The sequence below is a fragment of the Mesoplodon bidens genome (genome assembly GCF_964165515.1).
Source record: "Mesoplodon bidens genome assembly, chromosome: 2".
In the NCBI taxonomy this organism is placed as follows: Eukaryota; Metazoa; Chordata; class Mammalia; order Artiodactyla; family Ziphiidae; genus Mesoplodon; species Mesoplodon bidens.
This window is the reverse complement of record NC_138177.1, coordinates 122005527-122029925: the sequence shown is the minus strand read 5'-3', so window position 1 is coordinate 122029925 and position 24399 is coordinate 122005527. Positions and strand designations below refer to the sequence as shown.

The 24399-nt window shown below is 35.7% G+C and overlaps 1 protein-coding gene across 1 annotated transcript in view; it reads right to left on the bottom strand.

Moving 5' to 3' along the window:
- The window catches only part of LRRIQ3 (leucine rich repeats and IQ motif containing 3), a gene marked incomplete at its 5' end in the record, with an annotated part of 160098 nt that extends 150337 nt beyond the window's left edge, over positions 1 to 9761 (bottom strand). Inside the window, 3 exon segments of the mRNA XM_081214271.1 lie at positions 2652 to 2731; positions 6959 to 7087; positions 9717 to 9761. Of these exon segments, the coding sequence (XP_081070397.1) occupies positions 2652 to 2731; positions 6959 to 7087; positions 9717 to 9761 (254 nt within the window).
- Positions 9762 to 24399: the final 14638 nt, after the last annotated feature.

Sequence of the window (24399 nt, the reverse complement as noted above, 5' to 3'; positions counted from 1 at the left end):
GTAAGATCCTTTTTGACCCACCTCCTAGAGAAATGGAAGTAAAAACAAAAATAAACAAAAGGGACCTAATGAAATTTAAAAGCTTTTGCACAGCAAAGGAAACAAGATGAAAAGACAACCCACAGCATGGGAGAAAATAGTTGGAAATGAAGCAACTGACAAAGGATGAATCTCCAAAATTTACAAGCAGCTCATGCAGCTCAGTATCAAAAAAAAAAAAAAAAAAAAACCAATCCAAAAATGGGCAGAAGACCTAAATAGACATTTCTCCAAAGAAGATATACAGATTGCCAACAGACACATGAAAGAATGCTCAACATCATTAATCATTAGAGAAATGCAAATCAAAACTATAATGAGATGTCATCTCACAGCAGTCAGAATGGTCATCATCAAAGAATCTACAAACAATAAATGCTGGAGAGGGTGTGGAGAAAAGGGAACCCTCTTGCACTGTTGGTGGGAATGTAAATTGATACAGCCACTATGGGAACAGTATGGAGGTTCCTTAAAAAACTACAAATAGAACTACCATACGACCCAGCAATCCCACTACCGAGCATATATCCTGAGAAAACCATAACTGAAAAAGAGTCATGTACCACAATGTTCATTGCAGCCCTATTTACAATAGCCAGGAGATGGAAACAACCTAAGTGTCCATCATCAGATGAAAGGATAAAGAAGATGTGGCACATATATACAATGGAATATTACTCAGCCATAAAAGGAACAAAACTGAGTTATTTGTCGTGAGGTGGATGGACCTAGAGACTGTCATACAGAGTGGAGTAAGTCGGAAAGATAAAAACAAATACCGTATGCTAACACATATATATGGAATCTAAAAAGAAAAAAAAAAAAAAGAACGTAGAAGAACCTAGGGGCAAGATGAGAATAAAGATGCAGACCTAGTAGAGAATGGACTTGAGGATATGGGGAGGGGGAAGAGTAAGCTGAGACAAAGTAAGAGAGTGTCATGGACATATATACACTACCGAAACAGATAGCTAGTGGGAAGCATCTGCATAGCACAGGGAGATCAGCTTGGTGCTTTGTGACCACCTAGAGGGGTGGGATAGGGAGGGTGGGAGGGAGAGAGATGCAAGAGGGAAGAGATATGGGGACATATGTATATGTATAACTGATTCACTTTGTTATAAAGCAGAAACTGACACACCATTGTAAAGCAATTATACTCTAATAAAGATGTTTAAAAAAAAAAGAAACTAACACACCATTGTAAAGCAATTATACTACAGTAAAGATGTTAAAAAAAATAAAAATGAAAAAAATGAAAAAAAAGTGGTTATCACTGCATGATGAGGTAAGGGAAATTTTAATATAACTTTGTAGCTTTCTGTATTTTTGTAACTATCCACAATAAGATATATTATTTTCTTAGGCACAAGGAGAACTTTTTAACAGCTTTTCTATATGGGCATATATGTATATGTACAGCTGATTCACTTTGTTATAAAGCAGAAACTAACACACAGTTGTAAAGCAATTATACTCCAATAAAGATGTTAAAAAAAATCTGAGGAACAAAAGCAAATAACTAAATAAATAGGAGATATTCCATGTTCATGGATAGGAAGATTTTATATAGATGAGATATCAGTTCTTCTCAACTTATCTATATATTCAATGCAATACCAATCAGAATACCAGCATGTTATTGTGTAGGTATTGACAAACTGATTCTAAAGTTTCTATTGAGAGGTACAAAATCCAGAATAGCTAAGACAATTGAAGGAAAAGAACAAATTAGAGGACTGAGATACCACCCAACTTCGAGATTACTATAAAGCTACAGTAATCAAGATAATGTGGTACTGGCAAAAGAATATATCAATGGAACAGAAGAGAGAACTCAGAAATAGACAGAAATAAATATAGCCAACTGATCTTTGATGAAGGAACAAAGGCAATACAATGGAGCAAAGGTAGTCTTTTCAACAAATGATGTTAAAATAGTCATGTGCAGAAAATGAACACACAAAAAAACTAGACACAGAACTTACTCCTTTCATGAAAATTAACTCAAAAATAGATCTATTACATAAATGTAAAGTGCAAAATTATAAAACTCCTAGAAGATAACATAGGAGAAAACCTAGATGACCTTGGGTATGGCAATGACTTTTTAGATATAACACCAAAGACATAATCCATGAAAGAAAGAATTGACAAGCTTGGCTTCATTAAAATTTTAAAACTTCTGCTCCACAAAAGACAAAGTTACGAGAATGAGAATATGAGCCACAGACTAGGAGCAAATTTTTGAAAAAGGCACCTAAAAAAGAACTGTTATTCAAAATATACAAAGAACTCTTAAAACTCAACAAGAAGTAAACAAAGAACTCATTTTTAAAGAGTCAAATACCTTAACAGACACCTCACCAAAAAGATATATAGATGACAAATATGCATATGAAAAGATGCTCCACATTATGTATCATCAGTGAAATACAAATTAAAACAACAATAAGATACCACCACACATGCCAAAATCCAGAACAATAACACCAAATGCTAGTGAAGATGTGGAGCAATAGGAACTCTCATTCATTGCTGGTGGGCATGCAAATAGTATAGCCACTGGAAAAGAGTTCGGCAATTTCTTATAAAACTAAACAAAATCTTACCATACAATCCAGCAATTGTGCTCCTTGGTATTTATCCAAAGATGCAGAAAACTGTCCACAAAAAAAACTGCACATCGATGTTAATAGGTTTATTCATAAATGCTAAAATGTGGAAGTAATCAACACATCCTTCAGTAGGTATATGAATAAAGAAACTGGTAAATCCAGACGATGTAGTATTATTCAGCTCTAAAACGAAATTATCTTATCAAGCTATGAAAATACATAGAGGAATCTTAAATCCATGTTACTAAATGAAAGAAGCCAATCTGAAAAGGGTATATACTGTATGATTCTAACTATATGACATTCTGGAATAGGCAAAACTATGGAGACAATAAAAAGATGAATGGTTGACAGAGTTAGAGAGGGGGATAGGGGTGACTAGGCAGAGGACTGAGGATTTTAGGGGGCAGTAAAATTAAACAATTTGATTCCATAATGATGGATATATGTCATTGTACATTTGTCCAAACTCACAGAATGTTCAATACCAAGAGTTTACTGTAAACTATAGACTTTGGGTGATCATGGTATGTCAGTGTAAGTTCATCAATATAAAAAAGTGTACCATTCTGATAGGGAATGTTTATAATGGGGGAGGCTATGCATGGGTAAGGGCTGGGAGTATAATGGAAATCTCTGTACCTCCTGCTTAATTTTTCTGTGTAACTGAAACTACTCTAAAATAAAAGTCTTATTTTAAAAAATAAACTAAAAGGTATCAAGAAAATTATAAAAGACATACAAGACCACATAAACTAGAATTAGACTAATTTAGAAATGCAATGATAGGACTCAGAATGAGACATTTAAAACTCATTTTATAAATAAATACTAACCTAGGAGAAGGATAATTGTAATGAACAGAACAGAAAATACCCTAAGAGAAATGGAAGATGAAAATAAGATTTTAAAAATTAAAAAGAAATAAAATCATTAGATAATGAACTAATATACTATGATTATACTAAGTACCCATTCAACAATTATTTTTAAAAAAACAATTATTTTAACTATATATCTCCAATCTAAAGACAAAAAAATCCTTTAACACGTTTTAACTTTATTAAATGTTTCTTGTTGATAGTAGTTTATGTATAGTAATCCTGAAACTATTTTGTGTTTATTAGGATTCAGCTAATGAGTAACATTACTGATAATGTTAGCAACCAGAATTCACATGGTGGAAGAAGGGAAGTGTAATGTGCAAAGAAGAAGTCAGTGAAGAACCTTCTGTGTTGGATTAGCATTAGAAATATGAATTTATGATTTTAAAAATCCATTTTCTATTCTGTCTGCTGAAATAGCCTAAGAACCATGACACTCCAGTAGCAATGAACACATTTAGTGCCCAGACCTTGGTTCCTAAATACCATTCCCTACTAAAAATACTAGGGCTCTTTGGAAAGTAGCTGTTTCCAGGTCTTCAGAAATAAAAGTAAAAAGAGCACAGAATTTGGGCTATGTTAAACAAAAGAACGTAACACTTGTAGATTTAACATACACAGCTTCATCTCTTTATAACTGACCACAAATATCCAACACACCATAGCTGTCTGCCATTGGATACATATCCCAACCTCTCAACCAAGTTTAACTTCTTAATTCTTCATCCATAAGATAGAAAATACAGGACAAACTCAAAAGCTCTGCTGTATTAAATGATATAAAGTGGATTAAAATACCTAACATTGTACTTTGCATACACCACACATTCAATAAATGTTTGTTTCCATTCTTTTACATTTTTTACATCCCATTGACCCAACTAATAATCCTCCTTGTGACCTCAATGTAGTTACCCTTACTTAGGTTTAGGAGGCTGCCAATCTGATCCCAATATTTCATTCTAAGAATAAAAGTATACCTCCCTTGTACCATATCATTTATGTTAGAATAATACCACTTCAAAAGATACAGCATCATGTATACATATATCCCCATATACATATAACTGATTCATTTTGTTATATAACACATTTTAAAGCAATTATACTCCAATAAAGATGTTAAAAAAGATAACAGCATTAATCATAATAATTTTCTAAATTTAGACAGTACTTCAAGGCTGTATATAAAATATCAACCAGTTTAAGTGAACAAATTTCAAGCAGAGTACAAAATATTTGCGCCTAGGGAGACATTTCTCATGGCTAGAAATAGACATATGAGAGGACTAATAACTTGGACCTTTAGGTTGGAGGAATCCACAGGCACCTCTCAGGGCAGCTTTGCATATTTCTCAGTTGTTTCTGCTTTTGCTTTTCCACAGATGAATCCAGAAATATTTTTCTGATTCTAGCTTCCACAGTCTCTCTATTAATATATTCATCAATTCAGCAAATATTTTTTGAGCATCTAACATGTGTCAAGCATTCTGTTATATACTATAGATACAGGGTATGTAGTACATTTGGAGATATAGATAATTATGCAGACAACTTCAATACAGTATTGTAAGTGTTGATAATGAAAGTATGTGATAAACATTGCAGGGGCAAATATCACAATAGTTTTCCCTAAGCAAATTGAGATCAACTGGAGGATTTTTAGGTTGGTGAATAAGATTAGGTTTATAATTTTGAAAGATTGCTCTGCACATGCTGTGGTAAATGTAATTGGAAAGGAGCAAGAAATCCAAGGAAAGAGTAAGTTTCCCACAAAATCATATAATGCAGGGAGCATAAGGTAGAACAACAACAATAATATTTTTTTAAATAGCAGCTAATAAGAATGTAATATCCACATTTGCCAGTTGCTATGTGCTTTATATTCATGATCTCAATTCTCATAAGCAAGCAGCGAACTAAGTACTGCTATTAATCCCTGCTGTCTACCATTTAACATATGAGGAAATTCAGGCCCAGAGTAGTTAAGTAATGTGCCCAATGGAACAGCATTTTAAAGAGAAAAAGAATTAAAGTCAGTCTGTATCGAACCACTGTGACATATTATTACTACTAACATTTCTCCTCACAAAGCTTATTCAAATTTTTTTCATCCATGCTGAATTTTCAGATATTGTTTCCATGTACAAGGTTTTTATCTCATGTTACAGGAATATCAAAGGAAATTTGATTCTAAGAGAGAAAAACTCAGTCCCAGGGGCATAAACTAAAGACAAATCCCTTTAATTAGATGTTTATTTCACAGAAAATGCATACTTAATTTAAATGGAACATATGAGATAGAATATTTTAAATAAATATGTATCTGTTAGCAATTGCCTGATTCTTTTCACATCTTTTGTTCCAAATCACTTTACTTTTCCCCCACTGATGAACCCACTCTCTCTCACTTTGACGTTGGTTTGAAAAGTATATGGAACCTCATCCTCAGAAGTTGCAGGCACTATATTATGTTCAGTTTTTTCTCTCATACTATCTCTCTTAATCAGGACTATTGCCATCTATGATTTAGCACATGCAGGCTAACACATAAGAACATCCTCTCTGTCTTACCACAGAATGTTGAATATCATTTCAGTGAAATGTCCTAATCTTTCTTTCTCAGGGAATGTCTATTTCCCAACTCCAGATCTATTTAATCCTACCTATATTTCAGGGCCATGTTCTATTTCTATCTTATGAATTCTCCCATTTAGCATCTGAGAATAAACTATAGGAGAATGTTCATTTCTTTTTTCATATGTTTGATGTTTGTCACGACTAAAATAAATTGATGACAGAGTATCCTATCTTATCTCCCCAAGTACAATGTTGAGAGATTCTTACAGGAAAAGTTTTCCTCTGTTTGTAAAATATCAGCTACTCGAAAGGGATGTAAGGAACAAAGAGAGAGGAAAAAGCATTAATCAAAGGGTAATGTAGACTGATGTGGTACCACATGTTTTGCAAAACTATCTTCATATTCAAACAAAATGCAAAATCCTCATATATATACATATATGTGTATATATATATATATATGATTTATATTTCTCTCATGTTATATTGTACCTGGCTTATATTTCTATTATATCCCATTACATGAGAGAAATGTAATATATATTTTTGACTAATGTTTTTCAGTTTAATTTAAAATAACTGTCAAAATTACTCAGACAATGATTAATAAAAACTTTAACGATTAGTTATTTATATGGTCAATTTAAAAGAAAAAATAAGAGAATCAAATTTTGATTATGCTCAATATTATATTACTATAGAATCTGTGGTGTGTTCCTAAAAATTAGTTTAAATAGTCTATAAAGTACCATTTTGATAGGGAATACAAAAAAGCATGTATTAGAGAAATGTCTTATCATCTTTTAATATTCAAATAGCGAAGAAAATAAAACATACCTCACTTTTTCCTAAGAAACCACGTATCCATCTTTGAACAATCAAAACTGGCGAGTTATGAGCCAGAATTTCATTAATTTTTGAAATAATACATTTGATATTATCAATTTCATCCTCATAGGTTGATCCCTGTATAAAGAAAATATATTTAATATTTAAAGTTCATGAAAGTATTTCCAAAAGATATTTTAACTTGGTAGTCTGATGGTATAAACTATTAAAACATTCACGGGTATCTTATTATACACATAACAGTTAAATAATAAATACATTTTCATATCTATTTTTATTAGATCAGAAGACCAAGAATTAATAGCACCAAGTAATTTTAATTCTCTACAAAAAAATGCAAGATCAATGAGAATAACTTTCTCCACTCTAGATTCTTCTCACAATCTGCTATCATAGTTATAAAATTTTGCCCATAATCACGTTGATCTCTGAAAGATAATGGCATGAACAGACATCCAATGAAACTCTAAAAGTATTCTGTGGATCATCACAGAGGAAACTGATATATGATGGATTTATAAAACAACTTACAGTAGTTCAAAACTTTGTGGCATCTTAACTAGAATGTTGCACACTTTTACTGGAAGACAGCACATTCTCCTGGGGAAAGATATTCTATATTGCCTTTAAAGAAATTATCTCTAAGATTATTGTTCCTGCAAATTTTTTATTTGGGATCATAGATTCCTTATATCCTACTGATCATTTGACTGGTTAGAAAAAGCCACTCTAGTTATGTCTTGAATGTAAGAATTATGCATTAAAAACCTAACACATTTTTTTGTAAGGTACCTACTCTGAAAATTATCAACCCCATCATGTTTTAAAAAAAAATACATTTACTACATATACACTTAATCAGCTGCTAAAAAAACAATCACAAAGCCTTGTAGATTAGTACTACTTCAGATTTACACTTACAAACATTCATTGCTAATTAGCAAATCCTTTACTTGGCCCCGGCTTGCTTCTGTTTCCAACAGGAGCTACTGTAAACCTTAAGTACTATTCTCAATAAAGCCTTTTCCCTAGTGCTAACTAAACATCTTGCTTCCTTCTCACAGAGAATATAGGACTATCAAGTCTGAACTCTATCAACTAACACTCCTCCCTTCCCTACAAATTTAACTATATTCCCACTTAACTCTTATCTATCTATACTGAATAGAAGCAACTTCTACTTAATCTTAAAACAAGAAGTATCTCACTTCCTGTCCAAGATTGGCTCTCCATCATGGTTAGGTTTAATCTCCCTGTTTTCAATTATTTCCCTGCTATTGTCCCTATGCCTCACCTATAAATATGATGTAGTCTCACCGATCTGTAAAATGCACACACACAAATAATCATACACATCCCAACCCTCCATCCTTTGTATCTAACTTTTATTAAGAGTCCTTGAAACAGAATTCCACACTTGCTGTCCAACCTTCTCTCTTCCTGTATCTCAATCCACTGAATTCTATCCCTATCATCCTATCTAATACTTTTACAAAATTATCATTGGACATTTCTCATTGAAGCACTTCCCTTGGCTTCTATACACCACACTCTTGGTTTTCCTATAACTAATGTTTACTTCTGGACTTTTTAAAGACATATCCATATGCTACTTAACGTCACACTGAACGGATTTTCTCCATTTGTCTTTTTTCAATCTGAACACACTGTCCAGATGATGCAACCAAATCCACAGCTCCAACACTCACCTATGTCCTGATGTCTCTCAGATTTCTCACTTTAAGCAGGAACTCTCTCTGGAGCTACAGAACAATATGGTCAAACTGATTATCCAATTACAGGCTTACATTGGAGATACTGCAGATTGAGCTCCAGACCACCACAAAAAAAGGAATATTGAAATACATCAAGTCACATGAATTTTTTGGTTTCCCAGTTCATAAAAAAAATTATGTTTACACTATAATGTAGTCTATTAAGTGTGCAATAGCATTGTCTAAAAAAATGTACATGCCTTTATTTAAAAAATACTTTATTGCTAATAAAGCTAACCATCATCAGAGCCTTTAGCAAGTTGTAATCTTTCTATGGTAGAAACATCAAAAATCACTAATCACAGATCCTCATAACAAACATAATAATAATGAAAACGTTTGAAATAGTGTGAGAATTACCAAAATGTAACACAGAGACATGAAGTGAGTAAATGCTGTCCAAAAAAATGGCACTTATAAACTTGCTCCATGCAGGGTTGCCACAAACCTTCAATTTGTGATAAGTGCATTATGTGTGAAGCACAGTAAAGTGAAGTGCAATAAAACAAGATATTCCTGTAAACTCAACTTGCCCAAACATGAATCTTCTTCCCTAACCTGCTTTCTCACATGCTCTTAGTGGATGGTGCTATTGCCCAGATGAACCTAACCCAGAAACCCTAGAACCATCACAGGCTCTCTTTCTCTTTCACTTCTTCATATACAAATATTGTTAGATCCAATATATTCAACATCCTAAACAACTGATCTCTACATTTTCTTCTGTTCTCTACCATTGCTTTATTGCATGTCTTTATCACTTCTCTAACTTACTAAAAATGTCCTGATATCTGAAATAATCCATACTCCCTACTCCCTTCAAATCAAAATATGCACTATTGCTAGAATGAACTTTTCAAAATGCAATGATATGATATGATGATATGGCATTTTTGCTGGTATATGATTGAAAGATCAATTACAAATTTCTTGACTTGGCACACAAAATCCTTGATCTAGTCCCTTCTTACCTTCTCAATCTCATCTTCCTTCACCCTATATATAATACCTTCCATTCTGGCAATATTCAACCACTTGCATTCCTGAAAACTACCTGATAATCAAACCTCAGTGCTTTTTGCATGCCATTCCAGTTTCTTGACTGCCTTTCTCAATTACTTGTCTTACTATCTTAGTCTTTTGGAGACTCAGTTCTTTCCTCCAAGAAGCCTTTCTTGACATTGATCTGAGTTTAACATCCTTCTACAATATTATCCTGTGTTAATAACTTATTTGTCACACTTGGCAATGTTGAATTTTATCTGAGCCCTGTGATCCTGGAAAACACTGAAGGTTAAGAAATCTCCTTATCCCTTTATTTCAGGAAATGGTTTTATACAAAGAAGAACGCTTCCACCATATTACTTACATTGTACCCACGAACGTCCCTCTTATTCATCCTTGACAAGGCCCAGACACAGACTTTCTAAATTCACATTCTTGCCTATTAATGATCAGTTTAACTGCTTTGTCTATACTGAGCAGTCGGAATAAAACACTTGTTAACCAAACTTTGGTTAAGATTCTCTCTCCTTCCCCTAGTCCCTTGAACTTTGCCCCACCCTCAGCCTGAGCCGGCATGCAACTCTTCCTTAACAGCCTATCTTGAAATAGACTACTCTCAGGGTAAAATATTATCTGATCTGTTGTCAGATCATGCCACTCCCCTTCATCCTACTTAGCCACATCATTTCTTTCTAGCCTTGTTTACTCCCTCCTATATCAGAAAAAACCTTTTTTGCCTAACCTTTAAGATGTTTGCAGACCTTAATGATCAGAGTATTCTCCCTATTGCAATAGCATCCCTTTGCCTATTGCAATAGCCCCTTTCTCTCCCTTGCAATAATCCTCTTGCAAAAACTCTCTTCTTAAGTCTTGATTTGTTTTTTTATTTGACAAGGTTATGCTATAATGCAATTATTGGTCTGTCTTTCCCACTGCAACATAAACTCACCAAGTTTAACAACTCTTTTTTTATCCTATATCTCTATGACTAAGTAAGTTATCTAGTCTATAACTGGCATTCAAATATCAGTTGACTATTAAATCACTAAGTAACAGTCACTTACACAGTGTCATATTTGGTACTGTCATATTTGGTCTCCAAGCTTGATTTGGCAATGTCAATCTGTTCTTTATAACTTAACTCTTACTTGGCTATAGTAACATACTAATTTTTCTACCTTTTTTGTTTTTATTTTTCAGTCTGTTTTCCTGGTTCCTCTTCTTCTGCAAACCATTTAAATATAGTACAATTTAGGTTTGCTTCCTTTTTCACTTCTCTTTACTAAGTCTCCTCGAATGTTCGATCACCTTCCTTACTACATCTTACTATCTCACATATGTTGATTATCCTATATAGCTATATCTCCTGGCAAGAATTACCTCTTAGATTACAAACGTATAAAATGAACTTCCAATTTCATTTCTCTACTTACATGTCAAAAACTGAAGTAATTATTTCCCCCATTTGAAAACATCTCCAATCCACACTTCATACTACATTACATATACAGTCATTAAAATTATTCTCTACCTTGTCAACCAAATAAACTCACATTCCTCTTTCTCTCTTCCCCTTTCCATCCCATAAATCACTAAATTCTATTAAATATGTCTCTCTTCAATCTGTTCCCTATAATCTATACCCCTCTACTTATTTATTAAATCAGCTCTTACAACCTAGGGCCCAAACTATAGACTCTCCTCTAATTTCCCTACATTCGATTTCCCTCCACTCCAAAATTAAAGAATATAGGATTTTTTTCTACAATGAAAATCAGGTCATGTAAAATCCTTAAATATTTCCCCCAAATCTTACAAGATACAGTCCTATCTTCTTAGTATCACACATAACACCCTTTGTTCTATTAGTCCTGTTTTTGTCTCCAGCATCATCTGACATGCCCAAACATGTTTTCTGAACTCCAAGGACAATAAATTACTTGTTGTCACTTGACTGCACCAAGCGTTACCCCTGTGCCTTTGCAAATGCTTTTCACTCTGCCTCACATGCTCTACACTAGCCAACACCTCCGCCTGCCTGATTTCTTATATTCAAAAAACTCATCTAAAGTATAAATATTTTTGATTTTGCTTTTTTTCCATGACAAGAGATGTGAACTTCAAAGATTTTTAAAGAAAATATATGTAGTTCTTTCACAGATTTTGTCCTATACTCAGATCCCTATTTTTTCTCATTACTTCTTTGATTATTGCTTCTCCTTAATTTGTTTTATTTTCTCTACTATAATTCCTATTCATGTATATTAGACATCCTGGAACTCACCTCCATGTCATATTTTTTTCTCATCATTTTCAGGTATTTTTTCTCAATTTGGTGAAGACATTCTATCATAGGTTAGCTTTCTCATATTGAGGTTTTTTATTAACTTGTCAACTACTTCAGTTATGTGGCTGAGACTAACCTCCTTTCTGAAAGTCCTTTCTGCCCTATCACAGATGAGTCCTGCCACATAATAGTTTGCTATTGTAACCCTGCCTGTATTAGGGCCTCTCCATGAAATTTATCCTGTGGTCTGTAGCAACGGATCCTATCTGTCATCTGGTCCACCATTACCCTTGACAAATAGGGGGATTTGCAGAATCCCCTCTAGTTCTTATCATTTTGTCTTACATATCAAGAAGAATAGCTTAAAGTCAGGCTGAGCTAGTTCCTAACTTTGATTCAGTCTTATCTTCATTATCTGCATTGGCAGGCGGACTCTCAACCACTACACCACCAGGGAAGCCCCTATGATATAATCTTTTATTTAAATGTTATCCTTTACTGGTTTCTGGTATAGATGTGATTTCCTGTAATTTTATGTGTTTTTTTTTTCATCACATTTGGTCTCATGGTGTGTGTGTGTGCATGTGTGTGTTTGTGTGTGTGTGTATGTTTGTGTTTAGGGTAACAAAATATGCCACTTCAAATATGCTCCTTCAGTATATTGACTATTTTGAGCCATAGGCACTTGAAAAACAGCAAATGCAGGGAGAGGCATTCTCTGAACCTCCTTTATCTGTCTAAAGACAGATCCTCCAAAAGGCATTCAATTGTCATAATTCCCCTCCCAGGAGTTTCAACAACCAGGGAAGAAGTCTTATCACAAGAAAGGAGATTAGAAGGTTATTGGAAGGGGAGGAAATTAGGAGAAGACACAACCAAATGAATTTTGTCACAAACTCCCATCTATTCTTCTACGAACCCATTCATCTTTCTTAAAAATAATTTACTCGTGGGCTTCCCTGGTGGCGCAGTGGTTGAGAGTCCACCTGTCAATGCAGGGGACACGGGTTCGTGCCCCGGTCCGGGAAGATACCACATGCCATGGAGCGGCTGGGCCCGTGAGCCATGGCCACTGAGCCTGCGTGTCAGGAGCTTGTGCTCCACAATGGGAGAGGCCACAACAGTGAGAGGCCCGCGTACCAAAAATAATAATAATAATTTACTCGCTCATAAGAGGCCTACACCCTCCCTCCCTTTCCTTATTTAGATGTTTTGTGTGTGTGTGTGTGTGTGTGTGTGTGTGTGTGTGTGTGTTACATGGGCCTCTCACTGTTGTGGCCTCTCCCGTTGTGGAGCACAGGCTCCGGACGCACAGGCTCAGCGGCCATGGCTCACGGGCCCAGCTGCTCCATGGCATGTGGGATTTCCCAGACCGGGGCATGAACCCGCGTCCCCTGCATCGGCAGGCAGACTCTCAAACACTGTGCCACCAGGGAAGCCCTTAGATGGTATTTAAGCATGAATTCTCACCTCGGGGAGTTACTCATTTTTCCCTGGGTATCTTCTCAGTATACATGAGGTATAAATGTTAGTAAACTTGTTTGTTTTTCTCTTGTAATCTGTCTTATATTACAGGGGTCTCTGCCAAGAACTCAGAAGGGTAGAGAGAAAATTATCTTTGCTCCCCTACAGTAGTTTGGGAGCAGGGAGGTTGATTGCATAAGTAAGAAGTGAGGGAGAAGAATACAGGAGGGAATTTAGATAACTAGGTTTAAGTGGTCCTGGTCAGATGCTGCAGTTCTCACCAGCAGAGAACCATTAAGCTCACACTGCAGTTTACAGCAGAGTCCTGCTTCCCACCAACCTATGAATAACTCATCTCTTTAAAGAGATAAATGGAATAATAATCAGCTGTGGGTGGAGTTAGTGTCCCTGCCAGAAAACAAGTAACCTCAAGACAATACTCAAGTTTTATGATGTCCTAAAACAATTATCCAGTAAAATGCCAATAAAGATATCACTGCAAACTTGAACAAATGGCATAACCATTTGATATCTGAGAACAAATGGATGTATCTACTTTCTAAGGGAAAGTAATGCATTTCCTCCACTATGTGAGTGATGACTCTGGAGAAAAACTGCCTGGGTTTAAATTCCAGTTCTACCACTTACTTACTAGCTATGTGATCTAGGGTAAGTAACCCATCTGTCCCCTATTCATCATCTGTAAAACAGAGATAACTTCACTGGGTTTTTGTGAGAAAATATTTGGTAAAGCACTTAGAACAGTGCTAAAACATTCCAAGCATCCAAACAATGTTATCTGTCAACAGTTTAAGGACCTCTGTATACATTATTTGATACTTAAAAAATTAGTAGAGGAATTTACTAAGCAATTTATCCAAGCTAACATAATGTAAAATTTAAAAATTAATAAATTAACTATAAAGGATAATTAGTACTAATATTTTCAATCCAATAAAAGGAATTAAAGTATTGTAGTAAAAGCTTAACAAAGGACAACACATGCTTAGGCATAATACTATCAAGAATCAATAAAACAGATGATAGAATAATGAAATATCTATACTCTACCACTTGCTATTGTAACCCTGGGATGAAAATAGGGCTACTCTTAACCCTGGTATAAAGCATAATGAGGCATTTCAAAAGAAAAGTTAAGACTTTTGTAAAAGTGACTCAGATGGAAGAGAGTACTTTGTGTTCCAACAGGAAGAGTACTTTAAAAAAAATCTAAAGCTACGTTCCATTCAGACTGCATGTAATTATATAAAGAGATTACCAATTAATTTGGTATTCTCAATACATTTGTACTTATTTAATTTTTTCTTTATTTTTTCCATGTTTTTATTTATTTTATATGTATCTAGCCCCTAAAGTCTACCTTTTTCTATTCCATTTGTTTTTTAATCAGAATTTCCTAATTTGACACAGATTTTCTCAGCATAATTGAAAAATGTAAATCATACTAATCCCACAAGTATTTATTTCAAATAGAATAAACACATGCAGTTTTCACCCTTTTACTCCATCTGTAATATATTCACTTTAATAGTCACATGAAATGGTGAGTACCTGTGTGAAACTCCCCACAAAAGCTAGGAAGATTTTTTATTATTTTATAACTATTTCTAAGGATCACTGGTAAACGCTTTGGGAACACACTATAGTCAATTCACAAATCAAAAAAAAAATTCACCTGAATCAAGCAACATTAGATAACAAAATAAAATTTAGAACCATAATAATAAAATACAATAAAATTTTTAGAAAAGAAGAAAAGCATAGACAAGAACAAAAACTTTACACAAATTTCCACCACTTGAAGTACCTATTATCATTTAAAATATGTTCACTTCCAAATACTTTCCCCAGCTCTGAGCTTATCTTTTCATTCACTTAATAGGGTCTTTTACAGAACATATACATATATATTTAATTTAATGAAGTTCACTTTACCATTTTTTCTTTTTAAACACTGTGCTTTTAGTATCATGTCTAAGTCTTTGCCTCATCCTAGATCCCAAAGGTTTCTTTCAGTTTTATTTTCCTAAAAGTTTTTAAGTTTTACGTTTAACTCCAAGACCTATTTTGAGTTAACTTTTGTATGAGCTGTGAAACTTACATTGAGGGTCATTTGTGTGTGTGTGTGTGTGTGTGTGTGTGCGTGCGTGCGCAATTGTTCCAAGTAACATTTATTGAAAAGGCTATATTTTTTCCATCAAGTTCTGTGCATATTTTGTTAGATTTACACCTAAATATTTCATTTTTGAGTGATTATAAATTACATTATATATTTAATTTTGGTGACCATATATTCATTTTTAGTACATAGAAATATGATTGATTTTTGTTTGTTTACTTGGAACCCTGCAGCCTTGCTAAGCTCACTTTTTAGTTCTAAGAGATTTTTTTGGTAGATTCTGTGGTATTTTCCACATACGTGATCATTTCATCTGCAAATAGTTTTATTTCTTCTTTTCTCTTCTGTATATATTTTATTTCCTTTTCTTACTTTATTGCACTAGTTAGACTTTCCAGCAGCATGTTGACAAGAGAAATGTATGCTCTTTAAAAACTAAAGAGAGGGGTTTTAGTAGAACAGTCAGAACAGTACATGTCTCCTAGAAAATAAAAATAAAATGTAGTTGGTTTATAAATTAATGTAAATAAGCTTGCTTCTTTGAAACATTACATGCTCATTTCAAATGACATAAAATATCATTTGGAGCAAGAAATCAAGACTCACTTGTAATCAAGACATCTTATTTTTTCCCCTGGAAATATATTTGCTTTCTAAAATTTAGAAAGCTACATATATTTGTTATTAAAAAAAAAAACGTTTGTGAAAGTGCCAGTTTTCAATTTCTGTTTCTATTCCACACTCATTGATTGTAAAATCATAAACCTGAAAAAACTAAAGGGTGATAAGCCAGAAGATAGATATAAAACAACCAAAACTAATTAAAACAGCCAGAAAAATACATGGACAGAAATAAGAAAATAAGAAATTAATAAGAAAAATTTAACATAGCAAATATTTGTTTCTTCTAGCTTAAAAACTTTGGTTAGCATTCATAAAACAGAGTTTGAATATTCTAAAGTTGGGTCATTAATATACTTCTAGTAAGAGTAATAAATAGTGTACTTACTAATTGAAATTTAGTTATTGACCCTCCTCATTTATATTCTTCACTACTTGCCCTCTCTATGCCTTGGAAAAAAAACTCATGCTAATATTGGGTCAGGTATATTATGATTTTATTACCTGACAGTCATTTGAAATATTCTACAGAAAAACTAAGAGAGCTACAGAAAATCAAAGATAAATTCCTGAAAGAGGCCAGAAGATAAAACATCTTTCTAACATAAGAACAAAGAATTATACTTGACTTCTCCTCAGAAACCATGCAAGCAAGACAGTGGAGTACAATATTTAAAGTGTTGCTAGAAAAAAACTCACCAACCTAGAATTCTGTACCCTCTGAAATTATCCTTCAAAGTGAAGGAGAAATAATGACTTTCTCAGACAAACAAATATTGAGGGAATTTGTTGCCAGTAGAATTACCTGGCAATAAATGTTAAAAGAAGTTCTTTAAAGAAAAGGAATATACTGTAGTTCAGAAACTCAGTTCTACATAAAGCAAGCAAGAGCACTGGGAAAAAAAAATGTGTAGGTAAAATAAAAATCTTTCATTTTTCTTATTCTTAATTGATCTATCAGATAACAATTTGTCAAAATACTAATAGCAAAAAATGTATGAAATTATCTATGCTTAAGTACATATCATATATGTATGAATGCTTATACATAAGTGAAATTAAAGACAGCAGTAATAAGGGACAGAGGAAGGAATTAGGTTTATTTTCTTATTATAAGGTAGGGTACGTACACTACCTGGGAAAAGGTATAATGTTACTTGAAAATGGAATTGGATTAGTTATAAATGTGATTGCAAACTTTAGGGCAACCACTAAAAAAAGTAAAATAAGAACTATAACCAATATGCTAAGAAAGGAGAGAAAACAGAATCATATACAATGTTCAGTTAAAACCACAAAAGCCAGAAAAAGTATGGAAGGCAAAAATAGGAACAAAAAACAATGGCAATAAATAGAAAACAGTAATGAATATGGCAGATATTAATCCAACTATACCAATAATCATTATGATCATCAATAATCAAAATGCACCAATCAAAAGAGACTGTCAGGGAAGATTAAAAAATAAATAAAAAAACAAGACCCACCTATACATTGTCTACAATAAAGCCCACTTTAAATATAAAGACATACAGATTAAAGTGATGGAGAAAGATATACAATGCTAATACTAATCAAAAGAAAGTAGCAGTGGCTATATTAACTTCAGACAGAGCAGACTTCAAAGCAAGAAAAGTTATCAGAGATAATGAGAGCATTACATAATGATAACAGGGTCATTTCTCCAAGAAGACATACCAACTGGTAAGGTTTATGCTCCTAACAACAGAGGGTAAAACTATGTGATGCAAAATTAAAAGAACTGCAAGAAGAAACAGATGAACTCACTATCATGGTTGGAGACTTCAATACCTTTTTATCAGAAATGGGCTGATCCAGCAGACAGAAAATCAGTAAGGACATAGTTGAACTCAACAACACTATCAATCAACTGGATATAATTGATACATTCAGACTACTTCATCCAACAACGGCTGAATACACACTCATCAAAAGCTCACATGAAACATTTGCCAAGATAGAACATATTCTGAATCATAAAATACACTTTAGCAAACTTAAAAGAATAGAAACTATATAATATCTTCCCCAGATCACAATGAAATTAAACTAGACATCAATAGCAGAAAGATATCTAGGAAATCTCCAAACAGGTGGAGATTCACAACACATTTCTAAGTAACACATATTTCTAAATAACACATAGGCCAAAGAAGATCACAAGATAAATTGTTTAATATTTTTAACCAAATGAAAATAAAAATACAACATATCAAAATGTGTGGGATGCACCAAAGCAGTGCTTAGAGGGGAGTTTATAGCACTGAATGCAGATACTACAAAAGAAGAAAGATCTAAAAGTAACAATCTAAACTTCCATCTTAGTAAACTGGAAAAAAAAGAGAAAATTAAATCCAAAGTAAGGAGAATAAAAGAACTAATAAGAATTAGAGCAGAAATCAATGAAATTGAAAACAGGAAATCAACAGAGAAAATCCATTAAACTAAAAACTGGTTCTTTGAAGAGATCAGTAAAACTGATAAACCTCTAGCCAAGCCAAAGAGAGAGAGAGAGAGAGAAAGAAAGGACAGAAATTACTAATATCAGAAATGGAAAAGGGGACAATACTACAGATCCTGTGGATATTGGAAGAAAAATAAAGAAATACTATGAAGAACTCCATGCGCACAAATTTAATAACCTAGATGAAATTGAACTGATTTCTTAAAAGAAATAATCTGCCAAAACTCACACAAGAATAAATAGACAATCTGAATAGGTGTATACCTATGAGAAATCGAGTCAATAATTAATAACCTTCCAAAACAGAAGCACCAAGCCCAGGTGGGTTCATTGGGAAATACTACCAAAATTTAAGGAAGAAGTTACATGAATTCTCTACAATCTCTTTAAGAAGATAGAAGCGAAGGGAATGCTTTATAATTCGTTCTATGAGGCCAGCATTATCCTAATACTAAGGCCAGTCAAAGACATTACAAAACTACAGACCAGTATTTCTCATGAAAACAGATGCAAAAATACTAAAAAAAATTAGTAAATCAAATCCAACAATGTATAAAAAGAATCATACACCTACCATCAAGCTGGATTTATCCCAGGTATACAAGACTGGTTCAACATTCAAAAACCAGTTAATGTAATCCATCACAACAAGAGGCTAAAAAGAAGAATCACAGATGCAGGAAAAGCATGTGATGCAATCCAACACCTATTCATGATAAAACTCTCAGTCAACTAGGAATAGAAAAGAACTTCCTCAACTTGATAAAGACTATTTACAAAAAATCTACAGCTAACATTGTGCTTAATGGTGAGAAATTAGAAGCTTTTCCACTAAGATGAAGTCCAAGGCTAGGATGTCCCTTCTCACCATTTCTTCCCAAGATTGTACTGAAAGTCCTAGCTAATGCAATGAGACAAAAAAAAAAAAAAAAAAAAGGAAATAAAAATGTATAGACCACATCTCTGTTCACAGATGACATGACTGTCAGTGAAGAAAATTCAAAAGAACAGACAAATACCCTTGGAACTACTAAGTGATTAGAGCAAAGTTGTATATTCAGGGTTAATACACAAAAGTCAATCACTTCCCTATACACCAGCAATGAATAAGTTAAAAACACAATACCATTTCCATTACCACTACCATAAATGAAATATTTAATATAAATGGAACAAAATATGTACAAGATCTATAAGAGGAAAACAAACAAACAAATGCTGATGAGCAAATTCAAAGAATAAATGAATGGAGAAAGACAATGTTCATGGATAGAATGACTCAAAATTATCAAGATGTCTGTTCTTCCCAACGTATCTATAGATTCAATACAACCCCAGTCAAAATCTCAGCAAGTTATTTTATGGCTATTGACAAACTGATTCTAAAGTTTATATATAGAGGCAAAAGACCTCCCAGTATCTAACACAATACTTAAGAAGTACAAAGTTGGAAAAATGATACCACCTGACTTCAATACTTACTATAAAGCTATAGTAATCAGGACAGTCTAGGATTGTCAAAGGAAAGATAGATCAGTGGAACGGAATAGAGAGCCTAGAAACAGACAGACATAAATACAGTCAACTGATCTTTGACAAAGGAGAAAAAGCACTACAGTGGAGCAAAGACAGACTTTCAAAAAATGGTGATGAAACAGCTGGACAGCCACATGAAAAAGAAAATGAATCTGGACACAGACTTTATACCTCCAGAAAGAATAATTCAAATTGGATATATGACCTAAATGTAAAACATAAAACAATAAAACTCTTAGAAGATAACTTAGGAGAAAACCGAGATGACATAAGGATGATGATGACTTTGTTAGATACAATGTCAAAAATATAATCAATAAAAAAAATAGTTTATAATCTATAGCTCATTACTATTAAAGACACGATCTGCAAAAGGTAATGCCAAATGAATGAGAAGACAAGTCACAGACTGGGAGAAAATCCTTTGAAAAGACACATCTGCTGGACCCCGGAGGAAGATGGCGGAAGAGTAAGACGCGGAGATCACCTTCCTCCCCACAGATACATCAGAAATTCATCTACACGTGGAACAACTCCTACTGAACACCTACTGAATGCTGACAGAAGACCTCAGACCCCCCAAAAGGCAAGAAACTCCCCACATACCTGGATAGGGCAAAAGAAAAAAGAATAAACAGAGACAAAAGGATAGGGACGGGACCTGCACCAGTGGGAGGGAGCCGTGAAGGAGGAAAGGTTTCCACACACTACAAGCCCCTTCGCGGGCGGAGACTGCAGGTGGCGGAGGGGGAAAGCTTTGGAGTAGCGGAGGAGAGCACAGCAACAGGGGTGTGGAGGGCAAAGCGGAGAGACTCCTGCACAGAGGATTGGTGCCCTCAGGCACACACCAGCCCGAGAGGCTTGTCTGCTCGGCCGCCGGGACGGGCGGGGCGGGGAGCTGAGGCTCGGGTATCGGGTTTCAGTCGGAGCACAGGGAGAGGACTGGGGCTGGCGGCAGGAAGAGAGCCTGAAGGGGTTAGTGCACCACGGCTAGCCCGGAGCGAGTCCGGGGAAAGGGTCTGGAGCTGCCGAAGAGGCAAGAGACTTTTTCTTCCCTTTTGTTTCCTGGTGTGCGAGGAGAGGGCATTAAGAGAGCTGCTTAAAGAAGCACCAGAGACGGGCGCGAGCCGCGGCTAAAGGCGCGGACCCCGGAGACGGGCGTGGGACGCTGGGGCTGCTGCTGCCGCCACCACAAGGCCTGTGTGCGAGCGCAGGTCACTGTCCACTCCGCCTTCCGGGGAGCCTGTGCACCCCGCCACTGCCGGGGTCCCGGGACCCAGGGACGGCTTTCCCGGGAAAGTGCACGGAGCGCCACGGGCTGCTGCAACGTCACGCTGGCCTCTGCCGCCGCAGGCCCGCCCCACACTGCGCGCCCCTCCCTCCCCTCTGCCTGAGTGAGCCAGAGCCCCCGAATCAGCGGCTCCTTTAAACCCGTCCTGTCTGAGCGAAGAACGGACGCCCTCCGGCGACCTACGCGCAGAGGCGGGCCAGGTCCAAGGCTGAGACCCGGGAGCTGTGAGAGCAGAGAAGAGACAGGGAAATCTCTCTGTGCAGCCTCGGAGGCAGCGGATTAAAGATCCACGGTCCACTTGATGTGCCCTGCGTCTGTGGAGTGCATGAATGGACAGCGAATCATCCCAAATTGAGGAGGTGGACTTTGAGGACAAGATTTAAGACTTTTCCCCGTTTTCCTCTTTTTACAACGAATTATCCCAAATTGAGGAGGTGGACTTTGAGAGCAAGATTTTCGATTTTTCCCCCTGCTCTCTTTTTGTGAATATGTATGTGTAGGCTTCTGTGTGAGATTTTCTCTGTATAGCTTTGCTTCCACCATATGTCCCAGGGTTCTATCTGTCCGTTTTTTTTTTAATAATTACTTTTTAATTTTAATAACGCTACTATATTTTATACTTTATTCTATTTTACTTTACCTGCTCTTTCTTTTTTTCCTACCTTCCCTTCCCCCATCCAACCCTCCGGCCCTCCTTTCCTTCTTTCTCTCTTTCTTTCCTTCCTCCCTCCCTCCCTCCCTTCTTCCTTTCACTCTTTCTTTTTCTTTCCTTCCTCCCTCCCTCCCTCCTGTCTGTCTTTCTTTCCTTCCTCCCTCCCACCCTTCTTCCTTTCACTCTTTCTTTTTCTTTCCTTCCTCCCTCCCTCCCTCCTGTCTTTCTTTCTTTCTTTCTTTCCTTCCTCCCTCCCTCCTTTCTCCCATTCACTCTTTCTTTTTCTTTCCTTCCTCCCTCCCTCCCTCCTTTCTTTCTTTCTTTCTTTCTTTCCGTCCTTCCTCCCTCCCTCCCTCCTTAATTTCTTTCTTCCTTCCTTCCTTCCTTCCTTTCCTTCTTCCTTTCTTTATCTCTCTCTTTCTTTCTTTTACTAATTCTTTCTTTCTACTTTTTCTCCCTTGTATTCTGAGCTGGGTAGATGAAAGGCTCTTCGTGCTGCAGCCAGGAGTCACTGCTGTGCCTTTGAAGTGGGAGAGCCAACTTCAGGACACGGGTCCACAAGAGACCTCCCAGCTCCACATAATATCAAGCGGCAAAAATCTCCCAGAGATCTCCATCTCAACACCAGCACCCAGCTTCAGTCAACGACCAGCAAGCTACAGTGTTGGTCACCCTATGCCAAGCAACTAGCAAGGCAGGAACACAACCCCACCCATTAGCAAAGAGGCTGCTTAAAAACATAATAAGGCCACAGGCAACCCAAAACACACCAGCAGACGTGGACCTGTCCACCAGAAAGACAAGATCGAGTCTCAACCACCAGAACACAGGCACTAGTCCCCCAAACCAGGAAGCCTACACAACCTACTGAAACAACCGTAGCCACTGGGGACAGACACCAAAAACAACGGGAACTACGAATCTGCAGCCTGCAAAAAGGAGACCCCAAACACAGTAAGATAAGCAAAATGAGAAGACAGAAAAACATACAGCAGGTGAAGGAGCAAGATAAAAACCTACCAGACCTAACAAATGAAGAGGTAATAGGCAGTCTACCTGAAAAAGAATTTAGAATAATGATAGTAAAGATGATCCAAGAGCCTATTTCCAAGATCCAAAATCTTGGAAATAGAATAGACAAAATGCAAGAAACAGTTAGCAAGGACCTAGAAGAACTAAAGACGAATCAAGCATTGATTAAAAACACAATAAATGAAATGAAAAATACTCTAGATGGGATCAATAGCAGAATAACTGAGGCAGAAGAACAGATAAGTGAGGTGGAAGATAAAATAGTGGAAATAACTGCTGCAGAGCAAAATAAAGAAAAAAGAATGAAAAGAACAGAGGACAGTCTCAGAGACCTCTGGGACAACATTAAACACACCAACATTCGAATTATAGAGGTTCCAGAAGAAGAAGAGAAAAAGAAAGGGACTGAGAAAATATTTGAAGAGATTATAGTTGAAAACTTCCCTAATATGGGAAAGGAAATAGTTAATCAAGTCCAGGAGGCACAGAGAGTCCCATACAGAATAAATCCAAGGAGAAATACGCCAAGACACATATTAATCAAACTGTCAAAAATTAAACACAAAGAAATCATATTAAAAGCAGCAAGGCAAAAACAACAAATAACACACAAGGGAATCCCCATCAGGTTAACAGCTGATCTCTCAGCAGAAACTCTACAAGCCAGAAGGGAGTGGCAGGACATAATTAAAGTGATGAAGAAGAGAAACCTGCAACCAAGATTACTCTACCCAGCAAGGATCTCATTCAGATTTGATGGAGAAATTAAAACCTTTACAGACAAGCAAAAGCTGAGAGAGTTCAGCACCACCAAACCAGCTTTACAACAAATGCTAAAGGGACTTCTCTAGGCAAGAAACACAACAGAAGGAATATGCCTACAATAATGAACCCAAAGCAATTAAGGAAATGGGAATAGGAACATACATATCAATAATTACCTTAAATGTAAATGGACTAAATGCTCCCACCAAAAGACACAGAGTGGCTGAATGGATACAAAAACAAGACCCATATATATGCTGTCTACAAGAGACCCAATTCAGACCTAGAGGCACATACAGATTGAAAGTAAGGGGATGGAAAAAGATATTCCATGCAAATGGAAATCAAAAGAAAGCTGGAGTAGCAATTCTTATAT